General features: G+C 48.2%; 1 protein-coding gene across 2 annotated transcripts; it reads right to left on the reverse strand.

Moving 5' to 3' along the window:
• Positions 1 to 1,967: 1,967 nt before the first annotated feature.
• On the reverse strand, positions 1,968 to 7,815 carry PLA2G1B (phospholipase A2 group IB). Of its 2 annotated transcripts, none has more exons than XM_079957310.1 (4): positions 7,670 to 7,815; positions 5,708 to 5,864; positions 4,023 to 4,150; positions 1,968 to 2,302 (listed from the first exon to the last, which is right to left on the reverse strand). In XM_079957310.1, exons 1-4 carry the CDS (start codon positions 7,704 to 7,706, stop codon positions 2,181 to 2,183), a joined length of 444 nt encoding a protein of 147 aa, XP_079813436.1. In that variant the 5' UTR covers positions 7,707 to 7,815; the 3' UTR covers positions 1,968 to 2,180. The 2 variants fall into 2 exon arrangements, with proteins under 2 accessions (XP_079813436.1, XP_079813437.1); XM_079957311.1 differs by lacking the exon at positions 7,670 to 7,815 and adding an exon at positions 6,865 to 7,008.
• Positions 7,816 to 16,987: the final 9,172 nt, after the last annotated feature.

A 16,987-nucleotide genomic window follows, 5' to 3' on the forward strand; every position in this document is an offset into this window, starting at 1 on the left:
GCCAAGTTTTCAGATGGGACATTCCCAGTCCTACCTGGGGAGGCCATTTTGGCTAAACCCGAGGCCTTCTGGATGCAGAGCAGATGCTCTCCCACTGCACTCTGACCCTTTTTGTCCTCTCTGTGGCAGCAGGGCAGGCTGGCATCCCTCTGCAGGAGTTGGGAAAGGCATCTGTTTCAAGGCAATGGGCGTGCCTTTCCTCTTATGCAGAAAAGAGGAAACAGGCTTTGATGCTCCACACGAACATAAGAAGAGCCTGCTGGATCAGGCCAATGGCCTTTCTAGTACAGTGGTACCTCAGGTTAAGTATTTAATTCGTTCCGGAGGTCTGTTCTTAACCTTAAACTGTTCTTAACCTGAAGCACCACTTTAGCTAATGGGGCCTCCTGCTGCTGCCGCACTGCCGGAGCCCGATTTCTGTTCTTATCCTGCAGCAAAGTTCTTAACCTGAAGCACTATATTTCTGGGTTAGCAGAGTGTGCAACCTGAAGCGTACGTAACCTGAAGCGTATGTAACCTGAGGTACCACTATACAGCATCCTGTCCATACAGCGGCCAGGATAGTTAAGAAAGCCCAACAGAGACTTCATCTCCTCAGAGTATTGAGAAAGAATAATGTCCATCAACATTTGATGATCTCCTTCTACCAGCCCACAATAGAAAGTGTCCTTTCATACTGCATCACGGTGTGGTACGCTGGTTTGACATCATCTGATAGGAAGTGCCCACAGAGGGTGGTGAATACAGCACAAGATATTATGCCCGTGAATCCGCTGGATGAAATAGCGGAAGAATGTTGCCTCAGGAGAGTGACGGAAATACTCAGGGATGATTCACACCCTGGCCAGCACTTTCTTGATCTCCTGCTCTCGGGCAGAAGATACAGAAGCATGATTAGTCACACCAACAGGGTAAAGAACAGCTTCTATCCGTGGGCTGTTAGGCTGCTGAATGAAAAGATAACAACAGGGCAACTGACTTTCGGGTTTGGTGGGTGTGCGTCAGTAAACGAGGGGAATTAAGACCAAGAGAGCTGAGTGGGGGTGCTCGTGTAATCTCACTGTATACAAGTTGTACAAGTGACAATAAAGTATTTCAGTTTCCAACCAGATGCCTCCATGGGAAACCAGCAAGCAGGACTCGAACACCAGAACACTCTCATTTCCTGTGGTTTCTGGCAACTGAGATTCAGAAGTGGTGCTGTCTCCAACCTTGGAGCCTGAGTGCAGCCATCACAGCTAGTAGCCACCGATAGCCCTCTCCTCCGTCAATTTGTCCAATCCTCTTTTAAAGCAATTCTATGAGTCTAAAGGGACGCGGGTGGCGCTGTGGTCTAAACCACAGAGCCTAGGGCTTTCCAACCAGAAGGTCGGCAGTTCAAATCCCCACAGCTGGGTGAGCGCCTGTTTCTTGGTCCCTGCTCCTGCCAACCTAGCTGTTTGAAAGCACACCAGTGCAAGCAGATAAATAGGTACCACTCTGGCGGGAAGGTAAACGGTATTTCCATGTGCTGCTCTGGTTCGCCAGAAGCAGCTTAGTCATGCTGGCCACATGACCCGGAAGCTGTCTGCGGACAAAGGCTAGCTCCCTTGGCCTACAGAGTGAGATGAGCACTGCAACCCCAGAGTCTTCCGCGACTGGACCTAACGGTCGGGGTACCTTTACCTATGAGTCTATAAGCCCCAAATGCTACAGCTTTTCTTCACAGGGCAGTCGATCCCCTTCATCACTTGCATTTCCTTTTTCTAAAGCTTTTCCAACTCTACGATATCCTTTTTGAGGCAAGGCACCCAGAACTGCAGCTGCAACATAGATTTGTATGACAACCCTTTCACAACATCAGTTTTATTTTCAATTCCTTTCCTAAGGATAACCCCTAGCATGGAATTATTTTATTACTCAGGGTGGAGGCAGGAGCCCCCTTGTGGTAGAAGACTCCATTCACAAACACACACACCCTGCCCCAGTTTGTTTGTTTGTTCATTCATTCATTTATTATTTGCACATTTAAAGGATTTCAGGGAATCACCCACCCACCAGCACACCTTCATAAAAAATCACACAAAACAATCCTCCTAAATTTGCGGCAGCAAAGAAACTCAGCACGAAGATTTCTTTTAAGCCGGGTCTCCGATAGCTCCCCTGCTTGAGGAGCCTTTTGAACTGGGTTGCCCCAAACATCACTTGCAGAATTTGCTGGTATCCAGGTTCTTGTAATCCTTGTTGTATGGAACCCCCGCAAAACAGATGGCGGCGCTGCGGTCACAATTACAGATGAAAGCCTCGCACTCGTTATTCTTTTCTGGAGAAAGAAGATTTGGGAGAAGACGGGGGAATCAGGAGTTCAGGTGCGCTTGAGCCCAGGTAACCCACCCTCTCCCTTTTAGGAAAGTAAATACTGCCCACGACCTCCTGGGGACACAGTTCCCAAATACCTTTGAAACTGCCAGAGTTTAAGTCGGTTACCAGTGGACTTCTGAGTGTGATTCAAAGTGGTAGCACGAGCATATAACGTCGTAAGTGGCTTGGGACGCAAGTTAACCAAACAAGTCCCTTCCCCAATAACAACCATCAGCAGGTGAGGTCTCGGTGGCGGTGCCTCTGCCATGAGGGGTTGCTGACCCCCCGACAGGGCCTTTTCGGTGGTGGCTCCATGTTTGTGGAATGCCCTCCCTCTGGTGAGGATGCACCTGCCTCCCTCGTTACTGACTTTCAAGGGGAATTTAAAAACATTCCTGTTCCCCCAAGTGCGCTCGCTGAGTGGTTGAAGAATACTGCTCCTGGCAACCGAGAGATCACTGGATGAGAAAATGTTTTAAACTGTTTTTAGAATGTTTAGAAGCATGGGTGTAGCCAGCAGGGTGCAGAGGGAGCAGCTGCCCCCCCCCCATCAAATAAATAAAAATACTTAACTAACTGACCAATTGCATCGTTCCCCCTAAAATAAATTCTGGCTATGCCCATGTTTGGGAGAGAGAATGGATGGATGTGTTTGCTATTAGGCTCCTTTGGGAGGAAGTGCAGAATATAAATTTAATGAATGAATGAACGAGAACTTAAGAAAAGCCTACTGAATCAAACCAATGGCCCATCTGATCCACTATCCTGCTCTCACAGTGGCCAGAAGCATCACTGTTTCTAACTGTGAAGGCAGAGCATAGTCAATAGAGCTAATAGCCATTTATAGCCTCCTCCATGAATTTGCATGTTTTAAAGTTGTCTAGGTTGGTGGCTGTTACTGTCTCCTGCAGGAGGGCATTCCATAGATTAGTTATGTGTTGCATGAACAGCTGCTTTCTTTTAGGTGTCCTGGATCTTCAACAGTGGTTCCACTAATCCACACAAACCCTTCAGCCTGAAATTGCCCTCATTCGCTCACTCCCTTTGTAAGGCAGATCCAGTTGACCTAAACGCTTGCACACCAGTGTCTCTGTATCGCCCTCACATATTTTCCGACCACATCTGATTTGTAATCATAGGAATAAACCAGTTTCCCAAACTTGGGTCTCCAGCTGTTTTTTTGGACTACAACTCCGATCATCCCTGGCTAGCAGGACCAGTGGCCAGGGATGATGGGAATTGTAGTCCATAAGCAGCTGGAGACCCAAGTTTGAGAAGCCTTGGCATAAACCTTTTAACTATACCAGGCATTAGGAAACGGGCCTTTCAGGTGTTGCTGGAGTCCAACTCCCATCAGCCAGAGCGGGCATAATGGGAGCTGTAGTTCAGCCATGTGTCGAGGGCACCAGCTTGGGGAAAGGTGCCCTTTCAAGCCTGGGAGCAGATCCAAGGTTATAAAATCATAGAATTGTAGAGTTGGTAGAAGGGACCCCAGGGGTCTTCTATTCCAACCCTCCAACAATGCAGGAATTGTATCTGAAGAATCCCTGAGAAGTGGCCATCCAAGCTATGTTTCAAAACCTCAAGTGAAGGAGAATCTGTTCCACTTGTGGGGAAGAAAGTGTGTGCATTATCAACTGTGCCAGAGCCTCTGTTAAGCGTGGCATATGAAGTGCATTTACCTGTACAGGTGATTTCGGTGCCAGAGCAGGTGTAGGAGTAGGTCTTTGTGTAAGGATTGTCCAGGATGAAAGTGCAGTCCGGGTGCTTCTTGGCTGCAGAATAGCAGTTGTCGTGGATTTGGCAGCAGCTGCTCAGGAAGCAGAAAGAAAAAGAAAAAGATTCAGAACGATTCTCCCGGCACCTGACACAAATTCAGAAAGCTTTCTTGCTGGAAGAGACCAAGCTCTCTACCTAATCCAGAGAGTGGCAAGGCATCCAGAAGAATAAGAAATCAAGGCAACAAACTTTTTTTATATAAAAGAATGGAAATGGCTTGCTGAATATTTACAGATAAATTGTAAACAGATAAGAACATTGGCAGGATTATTGTAATCACCTGCAGTTTTATAAGTGTATATATTTGAAGCAGATAAATAAATGAGCAAATTAAGTTAATTTCAGATAGGCAGAAGATATTAAAAACAAATTTTAAAAACCGCAGAAAGAGGGGGAAGGAAGTCAAGTTTTGAAACGTTAAAATGGTTGTAGAATTAGTGAAATGTAGAAACCTGAAGAGCATCAATTTTTTTTATTAATTTTTTTAAGTGAGTGAGTGGCAAGGCAGGTTCTTCCCAGAAAATGCTGCAAGCAGGACATGATGGCAACCAGCCTCCTCAGCATCTGGAATTTAGAGGTAGACTGCCCTTGACTGGGGGTATTCCATTCTTATCTCTCGAAAGAATTTAAGAGCAGCCATCTTGGATTAAGGCCAAAGGTCCATCTAGTCCAGGATCTGTCCTCCCACAGTGTCAGCCAGATGGTTCCAGGAGCCCCACAAGCAAGAAGCAGCTTCCTCCAACCCAGCGAAGTACTCTCTCCGAACCAGGTAGCTGACATGACTAATCACTACCTCATGAACAGAGTCAAAGGTAGAGGGCACTACTTGTGGCAGCAGATTCCATGACCTGTGCTGTGTGAAGACATCTTTCCCTTGTCTTTCTATTTCAGCCTCACAACAGCCTTGTGGGGTAGGCTGGGCAGAAGTGAACTAGCACAGAGAACCATTGGCACACTGGATGTTGCTGAACTATAACTGCAGTGGGTGGGGGGGTGTGAGGGGGGAAAAACATTGGACTCAGTTATACAGCTGCAAATAATACATTTTAAGCATGTTGTGCATTATACAAATGTGACACTAGATGGTGATGGAGAGCTATGGCAAATTCAATATATTTTTCAAAACTTTTTTTAGAAAAAGCATTTTCAAAGCGTTTTTAATATGTGTCTAGATTCCACCGTAGGCTAGCTCCCACACACCCCACAAACCTATGAGTTCATGGGAACACTCCAGGGAAGCCAAATAAACACAAGGAGGTTATGAAGTAGGCCTGGCGAGGGACCTGGCCTGGAAGAGAGTCGCAGGGGCCAGAGAAAGGGGGCTGGGGGGCCAGGTTCTCCAACCCTGACTCATGCTATCATACGCTGCAGATAAGCCTTCTGCAACCGAATGCTTTTCATGTGCTTTGACTACAACTCTCATCATGCTGTGCTGGTCAGGCCTGATGGGAGTTGTAGTCCAAAATATTTGGAAGTCAGACAGTTGGGGACATTTGCTCCAGCGGGACCTACCTCATCTCAAAAACACAATGAGAATACACAATAGTGAGCAGAGGGTTTGAGTGCTTTAAGAAAGATGGCTGCTTACGTGTCCAGGGCATCAATTGGCGTCCCGCTGCCCCCCAAACCACAGTAGCAGCCGTAGTTGTTGTAATCCCTGAGGGGGTCACTGGATGGCATGGTGCATTTGATCATGTTACGGAATTGCCACAGGTTCCGGAGGACAGAAGCATGGGCAGTGCCCACTAGGAAACAAAGCGACACACATTCACACAAAAACTTCTCAGAGGACGGTGCATGCTCAGAGAGCCTTTCGAAAGCTCCTGTGAGTACGTATCTTTCTTTGGATTTAGGTAGTTTCCCACCTCTATAATGGCTGTATGTTTAAGTTTGCATTTCAGTTCCTTTTTTGTTTTTTATTTCCAAAACCGAAAAAAGAAAAATTACAAACATCAAATTCAACATCCATATTCATTTTCTAACATTACATAATTAACTAAATTAAAGTATACCTAATTACTCTAAACTTCTCTTTGCTGTATACAAATACAACACAGTTAGAAATTTTATGTTAAAGCTTTTATATTATAAATAATATTTCAAATTCCCCTATACCCCCATTCCCCTTCACCCATGTGTGATCTCAATTTTTTTTAACTTCTTCCGTCTTGTGTTGTTATAATTTAATCATTGTTCAATTGATTCTTTTATTATTTCCTTGCTTACCCCTGCACTTTTTACACATTACCGCATTTCAGTTCCTTTGCTCTTTAAAGTGTATTTATTTCAGTTCCTTTGCTCTTTAAAATGCATTTATTGTTCCAGTGGCTTGAACTCACCACCTTGAAGCTAAGGGTCTTATGCTCTACTGACTGAGCTGTCCAAGCCATGAACAATGCCGGAAACAAACTAAATATTTCTGCCTGAACCCTGGGCATGCAGGGTTGCAATGAACATGAAGAGGCATACTCCTTGGAAAAGCACAGGACTCTGCTGAGCTAGTGTAGCAGGAGCAATGGAAGCGCCCAGCCATGCTCAAGGTCAGGCTTTCTCAACCTTAGCCTTCCAGATGTTTTTGGCCTACAACTCCCATGATCCCTAGCTAGCAGAACCAATGGTCAGGGATGATGGGAATTGTAGTCTCAAAACATCTGGAGGGCCGAGGTTGAGGAAGCCTGCTCAAGGTAGAGACTCACTGGAAAGAGAGAGGGCCAGAGCAGGAACTCATACAGAGATGTGGCTTACAGTTTGGGCTCCTAGGAACTCTTTGGCAGATTTAATGCATCACATTGCTTCAGCTGCCCCCAGCGTGCAAGTCTGGGAATTACCAGGTTAGAGTTGTGCTTCCCAGCTGGAAGCAAGCAGGGAAGGCATGCAACGCTGGAACAAGAGAGAAGGCTTTAGAGCATGGGTGTAGCAGAGGGTTGGGTACATGGAGTGCAGCTGCACCCCTAAAACAAGTAAAACAATAAAAATAACTAACTGACCAATCGCATCGCAGATTGCTCAGTTCTGCACCCCCAACAAAAGTCCTCCCCCCAAAAAAACATAAATCCTTAATACACCCATGCTTCAAGAGGTACACAGAACACCATTCATAGGCCAGGGTGCTTTAAATATTATAAAACTCTTGCTCAGGGTAAATTGTATCCAATGATTTCAAAGAAAAGCAAGAAAACTGTCTTCCAGACCACCTCAAAAACATTTTTAGAAAGTTCCCCCATGAAGGAGCTTGTGCAATATTACAGAGATTAGGTCACACACAGCTGTTTACACTCCAAATACTTGTGATTGCAATATTTCACTTGCAAAAAATGGGGACTTCTAAAGTGGAAGGAGGAAGGAGCCACCGAGAAGACTTTTTTTTTTTTGCTTTTTAAAGGTACCCATTGTCTGAATCAGACATACAGATGGTTTCCTCTAAATCCACAAGTTTATTGCACCACTCAAATAGTAAAAAAACAGACACCCTAAAAACACCACCTTTCCAGGCTGATCAGAATGCATCTGCAAAGCAAGGAATTCGCAACTTCACTAGGTTACAACTCACCTGATGCCAGGAGAACTAGAAGGAGGGTGAGGTTCATTTCGTCAGGTGTCCAAGTCCTAGTGGCCGTCCTTCACTTCCCTGCATCTTTATACCCTGCCCTCCCCTTGGCACCTGGATCCGAGATATGAGTGCCCTGTTTACCTTTCTATAAGCATCCTTCTTCCGTTAGAGGTTGACCGGGGTGGGGGTGGTGGCTTGAGTGTCAAGCAAGGTCAGTGGAAAAGCAGCCATTTCCCTTTCCAATACACAGCTTAACCTTCGCTAGAGAGGGATCTTGTTTCAAAAACACCCTTTTAAAAACATAACCCTGGTGGTCTTTCCACCACCCTGTGCTCTACATGGGGCTAATTTTGAAGGTGACCCGGAAACTACAACTAATCCAGAAAGCGGCAGCTAGACTGATGACTGGGAGCGGCCGCCGAGACCTCATAACACTGGTCTTGAAAGAACTACATTGGCTCCCAGTACGTTTCCGAGCACAATTCAAAGTGTTGGTGCTGACCTTTAAAGCCCTAAACGGCCGTGGCCCAGTATATCTGAAGGAGCGTCTCCACCCCCATCGTTCAGCCCGGACACTGAGGTCCAGCACCAAGGGCCTTCTGGTGGTTCCCTCACTGCAAGAAGCCAAGTTACAGGGAACCAGGCAGAGGGCCTTCTCGGTAGTGGCCCCCACTCTGTGGAACACCCTCCCACCAAATGTCAAAGAGAAGAACAACTACCAGATTTTTAGAAGACATCTGAAGGCAGCCCTGGTTAGACAAGCTTTTAATGTTTGACAGACTACTGTATTTTAATGCTTTGTTGGAAGCTGCCCAGAGTGGCTGGGGAAACCCAGCCAGATGGGCAGGGTATAAATAATAAATTCTATTCTATTCTATTCTATTCTATTCTATTCTATTCTATTCTATTCTATTCTATTCACCACTCGATTCAAGCTGGGACTCAACCCACATAGCCAGTTTTTGTTGCCAGGACTAATCCTGGAAGGAATAGCAAAGGAGAACAGTTGCTGGATGCAAAACAGCTTAAATTAGGATTCCCGGGCAACGGGCAAAGCAAATCCCAAATTCCTCCTGCCCCAGGTTGTCTGTTTTAGAACTATAAGGGCCAGGTTGCCCCTGCCAGACTCCCCTGTTGTTTTGGACTACAACTCCCATCAGACCCAGGCCAGGAGAGTCAAATCCTGCTGGGGCTGCTGGGAGTTAATAGTGTGAAACCTGTAGAGGGCACCAGGCTGGAGAAAGGCTAGCTAATTCTGTCAGCACCGAGTGATCGAAGGATGTTTCCTAACCTAAGTGAAGGCACCAGGATTGAACAAGAGAGCCCTCCCAACTGATGGAAGGCACTGATGGTGTCAGGCAATCATCATCATCATCATCATCATCATCATTTTATTATTTGTACCCTGCCCATCTGACTGGGTTGCCCTAACCACTCTGGGTGGCTAGAGAAGGATGGTCTGTTCAGTCTCTCCAAGGCCTCATTACAAGTGGGTACACATTTTCAACCATTAACCACTGTCTTGGAACCTACAATCAAAAAGCAAGGCCTTGATGCCACCAGGGGCTGCCCAGTTGGCACTGACCTGTGACGGGGCCTTTTCGGTGGTGGTTCCCCTGTTCTGGAATGCTCTCTTTGGTGAGGTCTGCATGCCTGTCTCATTACTGACATTCAGGAAGGATATGAAAACATCTTTTTGCCCAGGCATTTGATGGCTGAAATGCACTGTTTCTGGAAACTCTTGAGATCATGGAATGAGGTGTTTTAAACTGGTTTTTAGAAAGTTTTAAGAATGCTCTATTTTTTTAAAAAAATAAATGTTTTACTATGGCTGTGTTTGCCACGCTGGACTCCTTCAGAATGAATGAATGAATGAATAGAAATGTACTCTACCACAAACCTTTGGGGCCTCTTGAACTTTTCCATACATGCCACTTAAGAAATGATATTCTCAAAACAACCCTGTGGGGTAGGGTGGGTTTTTGAGTTTGTGACTGCCTGACGCAAGGTCACCCAGTGAGATTCATGACCAAGTCAGGATCCAAGCCCTGGTCTCTCCCAGGGCCTAAATCAGCACTCTAACCACTATTCCACGCTGGCTCTTGTTGGCCTTGGCTGCGACAAAAGCAAACCCAAGATGGCTTGGGTGCTTTGCAAGCACTCCACACACCCCCACACACCCCCACACCCCCACCCCGCAGCACTTAAGCTGCATTCTGCTGGCTAATGACACCTGTGCAAATGGAAATCATTCGTAAATTGATTGTGCGAAAATCAACAGGTGCCCCCCCCCCATTACTGCTGTGCCAGGCTAAAAGGGAAGGAGAAACGGCTGTTTTAAAAACACCTCCGATTGGGCAACTCACTCCAGCTTAGGGTCAACAGCAGACCCACCACGTGGCTATTCCTCAGTTCCAAGAATGTCCTCGTTTCCCAGTACTAAACAGCACATCAGCTTGAGTGGCCAGGAGGGCCTGCTCTCAGGACATTGGCAGCTGCCCAGATTTCCAAGACGTAACAGGACACTGGCGGCAATCCAGTTCCAGTCCATCTGCAGACCCCAAGCCCTGGGAGAACAGCACTTGCGAAGGAGCAGGCTGACTCAAGGGTTTGTTGTGGGGAGGCTGAAATGAATGCCTAATTGATTTCAATGGGGCTTGTGCAGGCTGAATGTTTTCATTTACAGTGGTACCTCAGGTTAAGTACTTAATTCGTTCCGGAGGTCCGTTCTTAACCTGAAACTGTTCTTAACCTGAAGAACCACTTTAGCTAATGGGGCCTCCAGCTGCTAACGCGCCGCTGGAGCACAATTTCTGTTCTCCTCCTGAAGCAAAGTTCTTAACCTGAGGTACTATTTCTGGGTTAGCGGAGTCTGTAACCTGAAGTGTCTGTAACCTGAAGCGTATGTAACCCGAGGTACCACTGTATTAAATTGGTGCACCACCCTCCAACCGAAGATCACAGGGCAGTTCATGACATAAAAATACAAAATGAGGACAGAAAATGTGTAACAAAACAAAAAGCAACCAATAACCACCCCCCACCCCACAAAATCACTGGGTGACCTTGGGAGCCAGTCACTCTCATCTCCACAGGGTTGTTGTGAGGATAAGTGGGGTTTTGCCTTTTAATACAGTGTTTCTGCTTTGAAATATGCTGGTCATCAAAGATGGAGGCCTTGATCTGCCCCAGGAGTTGGGAAACCGCAGCCCTCCAACTTCCATCAGCTCCAGCCAGCATGGCCAGTGGTCAGGGATAACGGAGGCCCACAAGTTCCCACTTTGTGACTGATTCTTCTGCTTCTTGGCTTTCTTCAGATTTTGGAGTCTCGGGTAGAAAATATCAAATGTCACTGGACCATTACCACCACACCGTAACACAGGAACTTAACGAGGCTGCCTGTTACCTGTCAGATCACTGATCCATCTAGCTTAGTGCTGCCTACACTGGCTCGCAGTGGGTCTCCAGGGCTTCAGACAGGGGACACTGAAGGTGCTGCCGGGGACTTAACTTGGGGCCTTCTGCATGCAAGGCAGGTGCTCTGCCTCCGAGTCACAGCCCTTCCCTTCATCCTTTATAGGTTTCTAGAAGCTCAGGAGCAAAGTGGAACATGCTTTACACTGAATTAGATCATTGGTTCGTCTAGTTCAGTGATGTCAACACTGGCTGGCAGCAGCTTTCCCAGGTTTCAGATCCATTCCCAGCTCTACCTGGAGGTGTCAGATTGGAGCAGGGACCTTCTGCAGGCACTCCGCCACTGAACGATGGCCCTTTCCAAACAAGAACACAGGAAGCTGCCCTATGCAGAGGTAGGCCACTGGCCTATTGATCTTACACTGACTGGCAGCAGCTCTCCGGAATTTCAAGCAGGAGTTTACCTGGAGATGTTGGGGATCAAACCGGGAACTTTCTGTATGCAGAGATGTTTTGCCACTGAGCCACACCCCAACAGCCCGTTCTTCCTGCAGGGAGATTTCTAGATGCAAACTCCGCACACATCCATGGCAGCGTTCGCCCACTTCCAAACCACACCAACAAAGCCAAAAGCCGTTTTCAAATAATTTATTAGGAATTTAAAACTGAAAATCTGGAAAAAGGGGTTACAGGTATGGAGAGAGAACATTGACGTATAATAAAACTGGCTTAATAAAAACCACAGCTTTATTTTTTTTCTCTTAAAAAAAAAGAAGAACAGACACAGCAGCAGTAGCTCCCCCCCCCCCAAATCACAGGCCCTCCCACCCCCTGACACCTGGGCTGTTGCCAAGAGAGTCGCAATGCAAACTCCGGTTCTTGGTGGCGCCGCAGGTAAGGGACGTGGTCGGAGAAGCAGCTCAGCGCGTGTACCGAGGGGGGAGGCACGGCTGTGTGTGTCCCCCCCCCCACCCCCTCTGCAGCCCCCCCAAGGCTGAAGACTCAAGAATAAAAATAAACCCAATAAATCGCGGCTGCACTTTCGCTTCTTCTTTTTTTAAAAAAAGGACATACAGACTCGTCTCAGTAACAAAAATTATTGCTTTGTGTTTCCAGTACTAATTCGCTAAGTTATCCCACCCACCCCTGCTCCTTCCCTCTCCACCCCCCCCCCGCCCCGCAAAAAAAGAAGAAAAAGAATAAAAAAAGAGAACTCTCCCAATATTTATGACCTGCTTCAGGTGGGGACTTGGGGTTTGAGGACAAGGCAGCAAGGACATCACCCCAAAGAGAGGGAGGGGGGTATGAGGCAGAGAGAAAGAGAGAGAACAGAAAGGGGTGGCTGACGCTGATGAGCAGTCAAAAGGCTTCACACCTGGACTGTCCCTCTTCAGGATGCAAGGGGGCTGCCTTATACAGAATCATCTCCTCAGTATTCCCTACACTGACTGGCAGTGGCTCTCCAGTGTTTGAGGCAGGGGTCTCTCCCAGTCTTGCCCGGAGATGCCACTGGGGACAGAACCTGGGACCTTCTGCATGCAAAGTGCTCTGCCACTGACCTTCTTTTGACAAGGTGCTAGCCCTCATGGTTCCGAGTTAAATAGCAGCATAGGAAGCTGCCTTATACCAAGTCAGGTTCGTCTAGCTCAGTACTGTCCACACTGGCAGCGGAGTCCCTCCTAGCCAAGGACTGAACCTCTGCATGCAAAGTGGATGCTTCTGCTGCTTGGGTTTGGAGGTTCCAGTTAAGGAAATCTTCCCTAGTGACATGAAACCAGCAGGTGAAGGAGGGCTGGGGTACATCACAAAGCACGGCGCACTGGTTTTCTATATGCATAAGAATGTATGAAGAGCCCTGCAGATGGATCAGGCCCAAAGGCTCATCTAGTGTGGCCTCTTTGTTCTCACAGTAGAACCAAATGCCCCAAAGAAGCTAGGGATTTAGATAGAGTGCCTCTGGACCCGGAGGCTCCATAAGAACACAAGAAGAGCCCTGCTGGATCACGCCAAAGGGGGCCCATCTGGTCCAGCCTCCTGCCCTCACAGTGGCCATCCAGGTGCCTCTTTGGGGAAGCACGCAGGCAGAACCTGAGCACAAGAATAACTCTGTGCTCACCTGCATTCTCTGCTTCCAACAGTGGAGGTAAAACACAGCAGCTAATAGTCATTGACAGCTTTATCCTCCATAGAGTCTCCCCCCCCCCAATAAAACAGCGTTAAAACATGCACTCTGAAGTGAGTGCAGGGATAAGGAAAAACTGTTTGTTGCTGGACTCCCAACTCTGAACAGCCCCTGCAGGTTGCATGAAGTTTAAACTGATCCTGGTCAAACGGGTTCTGCAGGCTTCTGATAATTTCAAAAACCTGCTCGACCGAAGTTGTTATAGCAGGACAAAGGAACCCGCCCCCCCAGGAAATGACGCCGACTCTTTTCTGCTACTTTCAACGCTGTTTGAAAAATGGTCACTAGTCACCAGTCTTGAGGAAGCAAAGATCCTGTTTTGGGTGTTGTTGTGTGTCCAGACTTCCACAACCTGGCGCCCTCTGCATTTCTTTTGGACGAAATTTGCCATCAGCCTCCAGCCAGCATGGGCACGCTCGAGTAGATGCCGTGGTCGAATTGGCCAAGGGTTGATGCAGCCCAAAACATCTGGAGGGCACCAGGTTGGGGAAGGCTGGATTTGTCTCTTGCTCACAGGGGCTAAGTTTGAGGAAAGGCGCTAAAAAAATTATTATTATTATTATTATTATTAGACTTAAGATGAAGCTGTGTTTTATTTTCCCTGGGCATAAGTGTCAGACTGCATCTTAAGAAAAGGCTCAGACAAGGTCTTTGGTTCAAGTTTAAACAGATTTCAGACCCAGCCCCGGAAGAGGAAAATTTAAGCTCCCCCCCTCCGCAACAAAAGGGTATTGATTTATTGCAACTGAAAATTCTCACCCATGAAGTATTGCATTACACATGTAGGGAGGAAATGGAGCCTGCAACTAAGTATGCACACACCAAGAGGAAGCTGCAAGCAATGGATGGATGGATGGAATGCTGCTTGAAACAGAGTCAGACCCTTAGTCCATGTAGCTCAGTATTGTCTGCACTGACAGGCAGAGGCTCTCAATGGTTTGGGCCAGGAGCCTTAGTTCTACTTGGCAATGGTGGGGGGGATTGGACCCGAGACCGCCTGCATGCAAAGCAGATACTCTCTACCACGGCCCTTACCCAAACTGCACATTTGCCACACCTGCACGATGTGGAGGCGTCTTTTAACATTGCCTAAATAATGCAATGGGCAAAGAGACCCTCTCCTGGTTGGCTGTGTGGGAGAAAGGGGTCAGAACAGAGAAACCTGAGACAAGTGGGATTTTGCGCATCCCCCCAAACATATATAGATAGATTTCCTCTTGCCACCTCAAAGAGGCTCAGCAGATCCCACAGCTTCCTTCCTTGCCGAAGTGGCAATTCTTTGAAGGGTGGGCCCAAGGCATTTCCGTCCCGCAAAATGTAGATGACACAACACCCATCCACACCATTCCCTACATGCAATCGATCCAGAAGGAAGGTCCCTGCCACAAGCCTCCCTGAAAGGAACAGGAGCTGCGAAAGAGCCCTTCAGTTAGTAGACAGAACGCAGTGGCTAGTGCCTGTGATGTCACGAACTATGGAACTCTTGCACAGATGCCGTTCATTTCAATGGAGGTTGCATGGGAGATCATCACACTGGAATGATAGCTCCATTGATAGGTGTGTGGGAGAGGGAGTGGGCGCCACAAGGATCTTCCCCTTCGGGCACCAAAATGTTGTCTTATTGAAAGGCTGAAGCAGAGAGGCAGGGACATGGCTGCAGCATGTCTGAATCCTTTCGCATCACACACTTTCGCTATCTGGAGGAGGCATCACAGGGGTCGGATCTGCCTGCTTCCCACCTTAGTGATGCCCAAAATCCATTGGAAAGGCCACATCTAGATCTTGCCTCTGCAGGAGCACTGGTTCCCCAAAAATGGGCCTTTGGGGGGGGGGGAATTCAAGTATGGTAGTCAGAAGCAACCCAAAAGCCCACTCTGGGGCAGCAACTCACCACACAGAATGTCACAGACAAAGAAGCTGCCTTGCACAAGTCAGTTCATCGGTCATCTAGCTCATTCCTGTCTACGCGGACCCCCAAGGTATGAACCTGGGACCTTCTGCACCCAAAGCAGGCAATCTGTGCCTCTGAGCTACGGCCCGTCCTCGTGGTAGCGAGAAGAGCAGGGAAGGAAGAGCCCGCATAAAGGCAAGCAGCTTGAAAATGAGGCGTGCGGGTGAGGCATGGCCTAGGGAGTGGATAGCCAGCGTAGCTGCTCTTGGGCTCTAACCCAGCAGCCCCACCTGCCAGCCAGGCCAAGGCTGGGAGATGTAGTCCAGTACTACCCAGAGAGCATGACTAGCTATGCCTGTTCCAAGGGGAGACACACGTCACACTTCCCAGCCTCTCCCTGGCTGTGTACAGTCATATCTCTTGTTACGTTCGGTTCAGGTTATGTCTTTTCAGGTTGCGTCCCGTGGCGACCCGGAAGTACCCGGTTGTGCCGCTTGCGCATGAACAGAAGCGGCGAATTGCGACCCGAGCATGCGCACAGATGCGGGTTGCATTCCTTTCAGGTTGCGAACGGGGCTCCGGAACGGATCCCGTTTGCAACCAGAGGTACCACTGTAAGTAGCAAATCTTGACAAATGGTGTGAGGAAGACAAAGAAAGGCCCCCGCAAGAATAGTCGAAGGAAGATGCAGAGGGCCATGTGCAAGGGGAAATGCATGGGGATTTAACTTTCTGCTTCAAAGAGAGCGCTGAACGTGTGCAGAGTGGCCCTTCACTTTCCACTTCCACCGCAGGAGGCAAACTTTGCTCACCTCGCCCCTGACAGGAAGACGGGTTTCCCAGTGGGGTCAGTCTCAGCAAAATTAGCTATGATCCTTGCATCGCAGGGGGTTGGACTACAGGTGACCCTTCGGGGCCCTTCCAGCCCTACAATTCTATGATTCAAATGCACCTTTCTTAAGAACAAACGGTATCCTGGCATAGTAAAGCAGGGTGGGGGATCCAGAGCTTATTCCCCCCCCCCAAACTCACAGGATCCCTGAGAACCTTTCTACTGGTGCAGATCTTGGGCCACATTCACACCATACCAGTTAAAATCACTCGAAACAGCCATGAATTCCCTGCCCCTACAAAATAATAATAATAACCCTGGGAACCACAGTTTGTTTTGGTGCTGAGACCTTCCCCCCCCCCCCCCTTCACAATTCCCCTGGGAAGACGGGATTGATGGTTCAACCACTCTGAGAGCTGTAGCTCTGGGAAGGTAACAGGGGGTTTCTTAACAACTCTCCACGCCCTTTGGCAAACTACAGCCCCCAGGATTCAATGTGCTTTCGATGTATGGTATGGATGTGGCCTTTACTCAGAAATAATGCCCATTGGATTTGATGGCTGGGTTTAGGAGGGTGTGGGATCACAGCCTAAGTCTCTCTCACTAGCAAAACACACAAACACACACACCTTTTTTTCCTGAATCACCACCCACCTTTACAGTAAAAAGTGAGGGAGATGGGGGGGGGGGCGAACAGACGCCCTCGACACCCCCGACCTCCCAGCAAGCTATTGCCCACCCTCTTGGCAGGAAGCAGTAAATATTGGGAGAGTTACATCCACCCAAAGCGTCAACAGAGACCAGCAGTGGTGGCTGAAGAAGCCCTTTTCTAAAGCGGGTGCTGGCACCGTCATGAGAGGGGGGGCATGATGCCCGCATGCTGAGCCTGGCGCAAGCCGCTCAGCAACACAGCAGCCCCCCCTCCGCACCAGATGATGCAAGTAGCTCTCACCCAACTCTTTCCAAACCCGCCCTCCCCCCGTCCCCCCCAACACCCCCC

The sequence above is a fragment of the Podarcis cretensis genome (genome assembly GCF_951804945.1).
Source record: "Podarcis cretensis genome assembly, chromosome: 16".
Lineage (NCBI taxonomy): Eukaryota > Metazoa > Chordata > Lepidosauria > Squamata > Lacertidae > Podarcis > Podarcis cretensis.

Bases quoted from the DNA above. Each gene is read 5' to 3' on its own strand.
- PLA2G1B (XM_079957310.1), bottom strand. From the start codon at position 7,706: ATGAACCTCACCCTCCTTCTAGTTCTCCTGGCATCAG. The intron at 4,151-5,707 runs GTAAGCAGCCAT...CTTCCTGAGCAG, and splicing joins CCAATTGATGCCCTGGACAC to CTGCTGCCAAATCCACGACA. The intron at 2,303-4,022 runs GTAAATGCACTT...TTCTTTCTCCAG, and splicing joins CACCGAAATCACCTGTACAG to AAAAGAATAACGAGTGCGAG.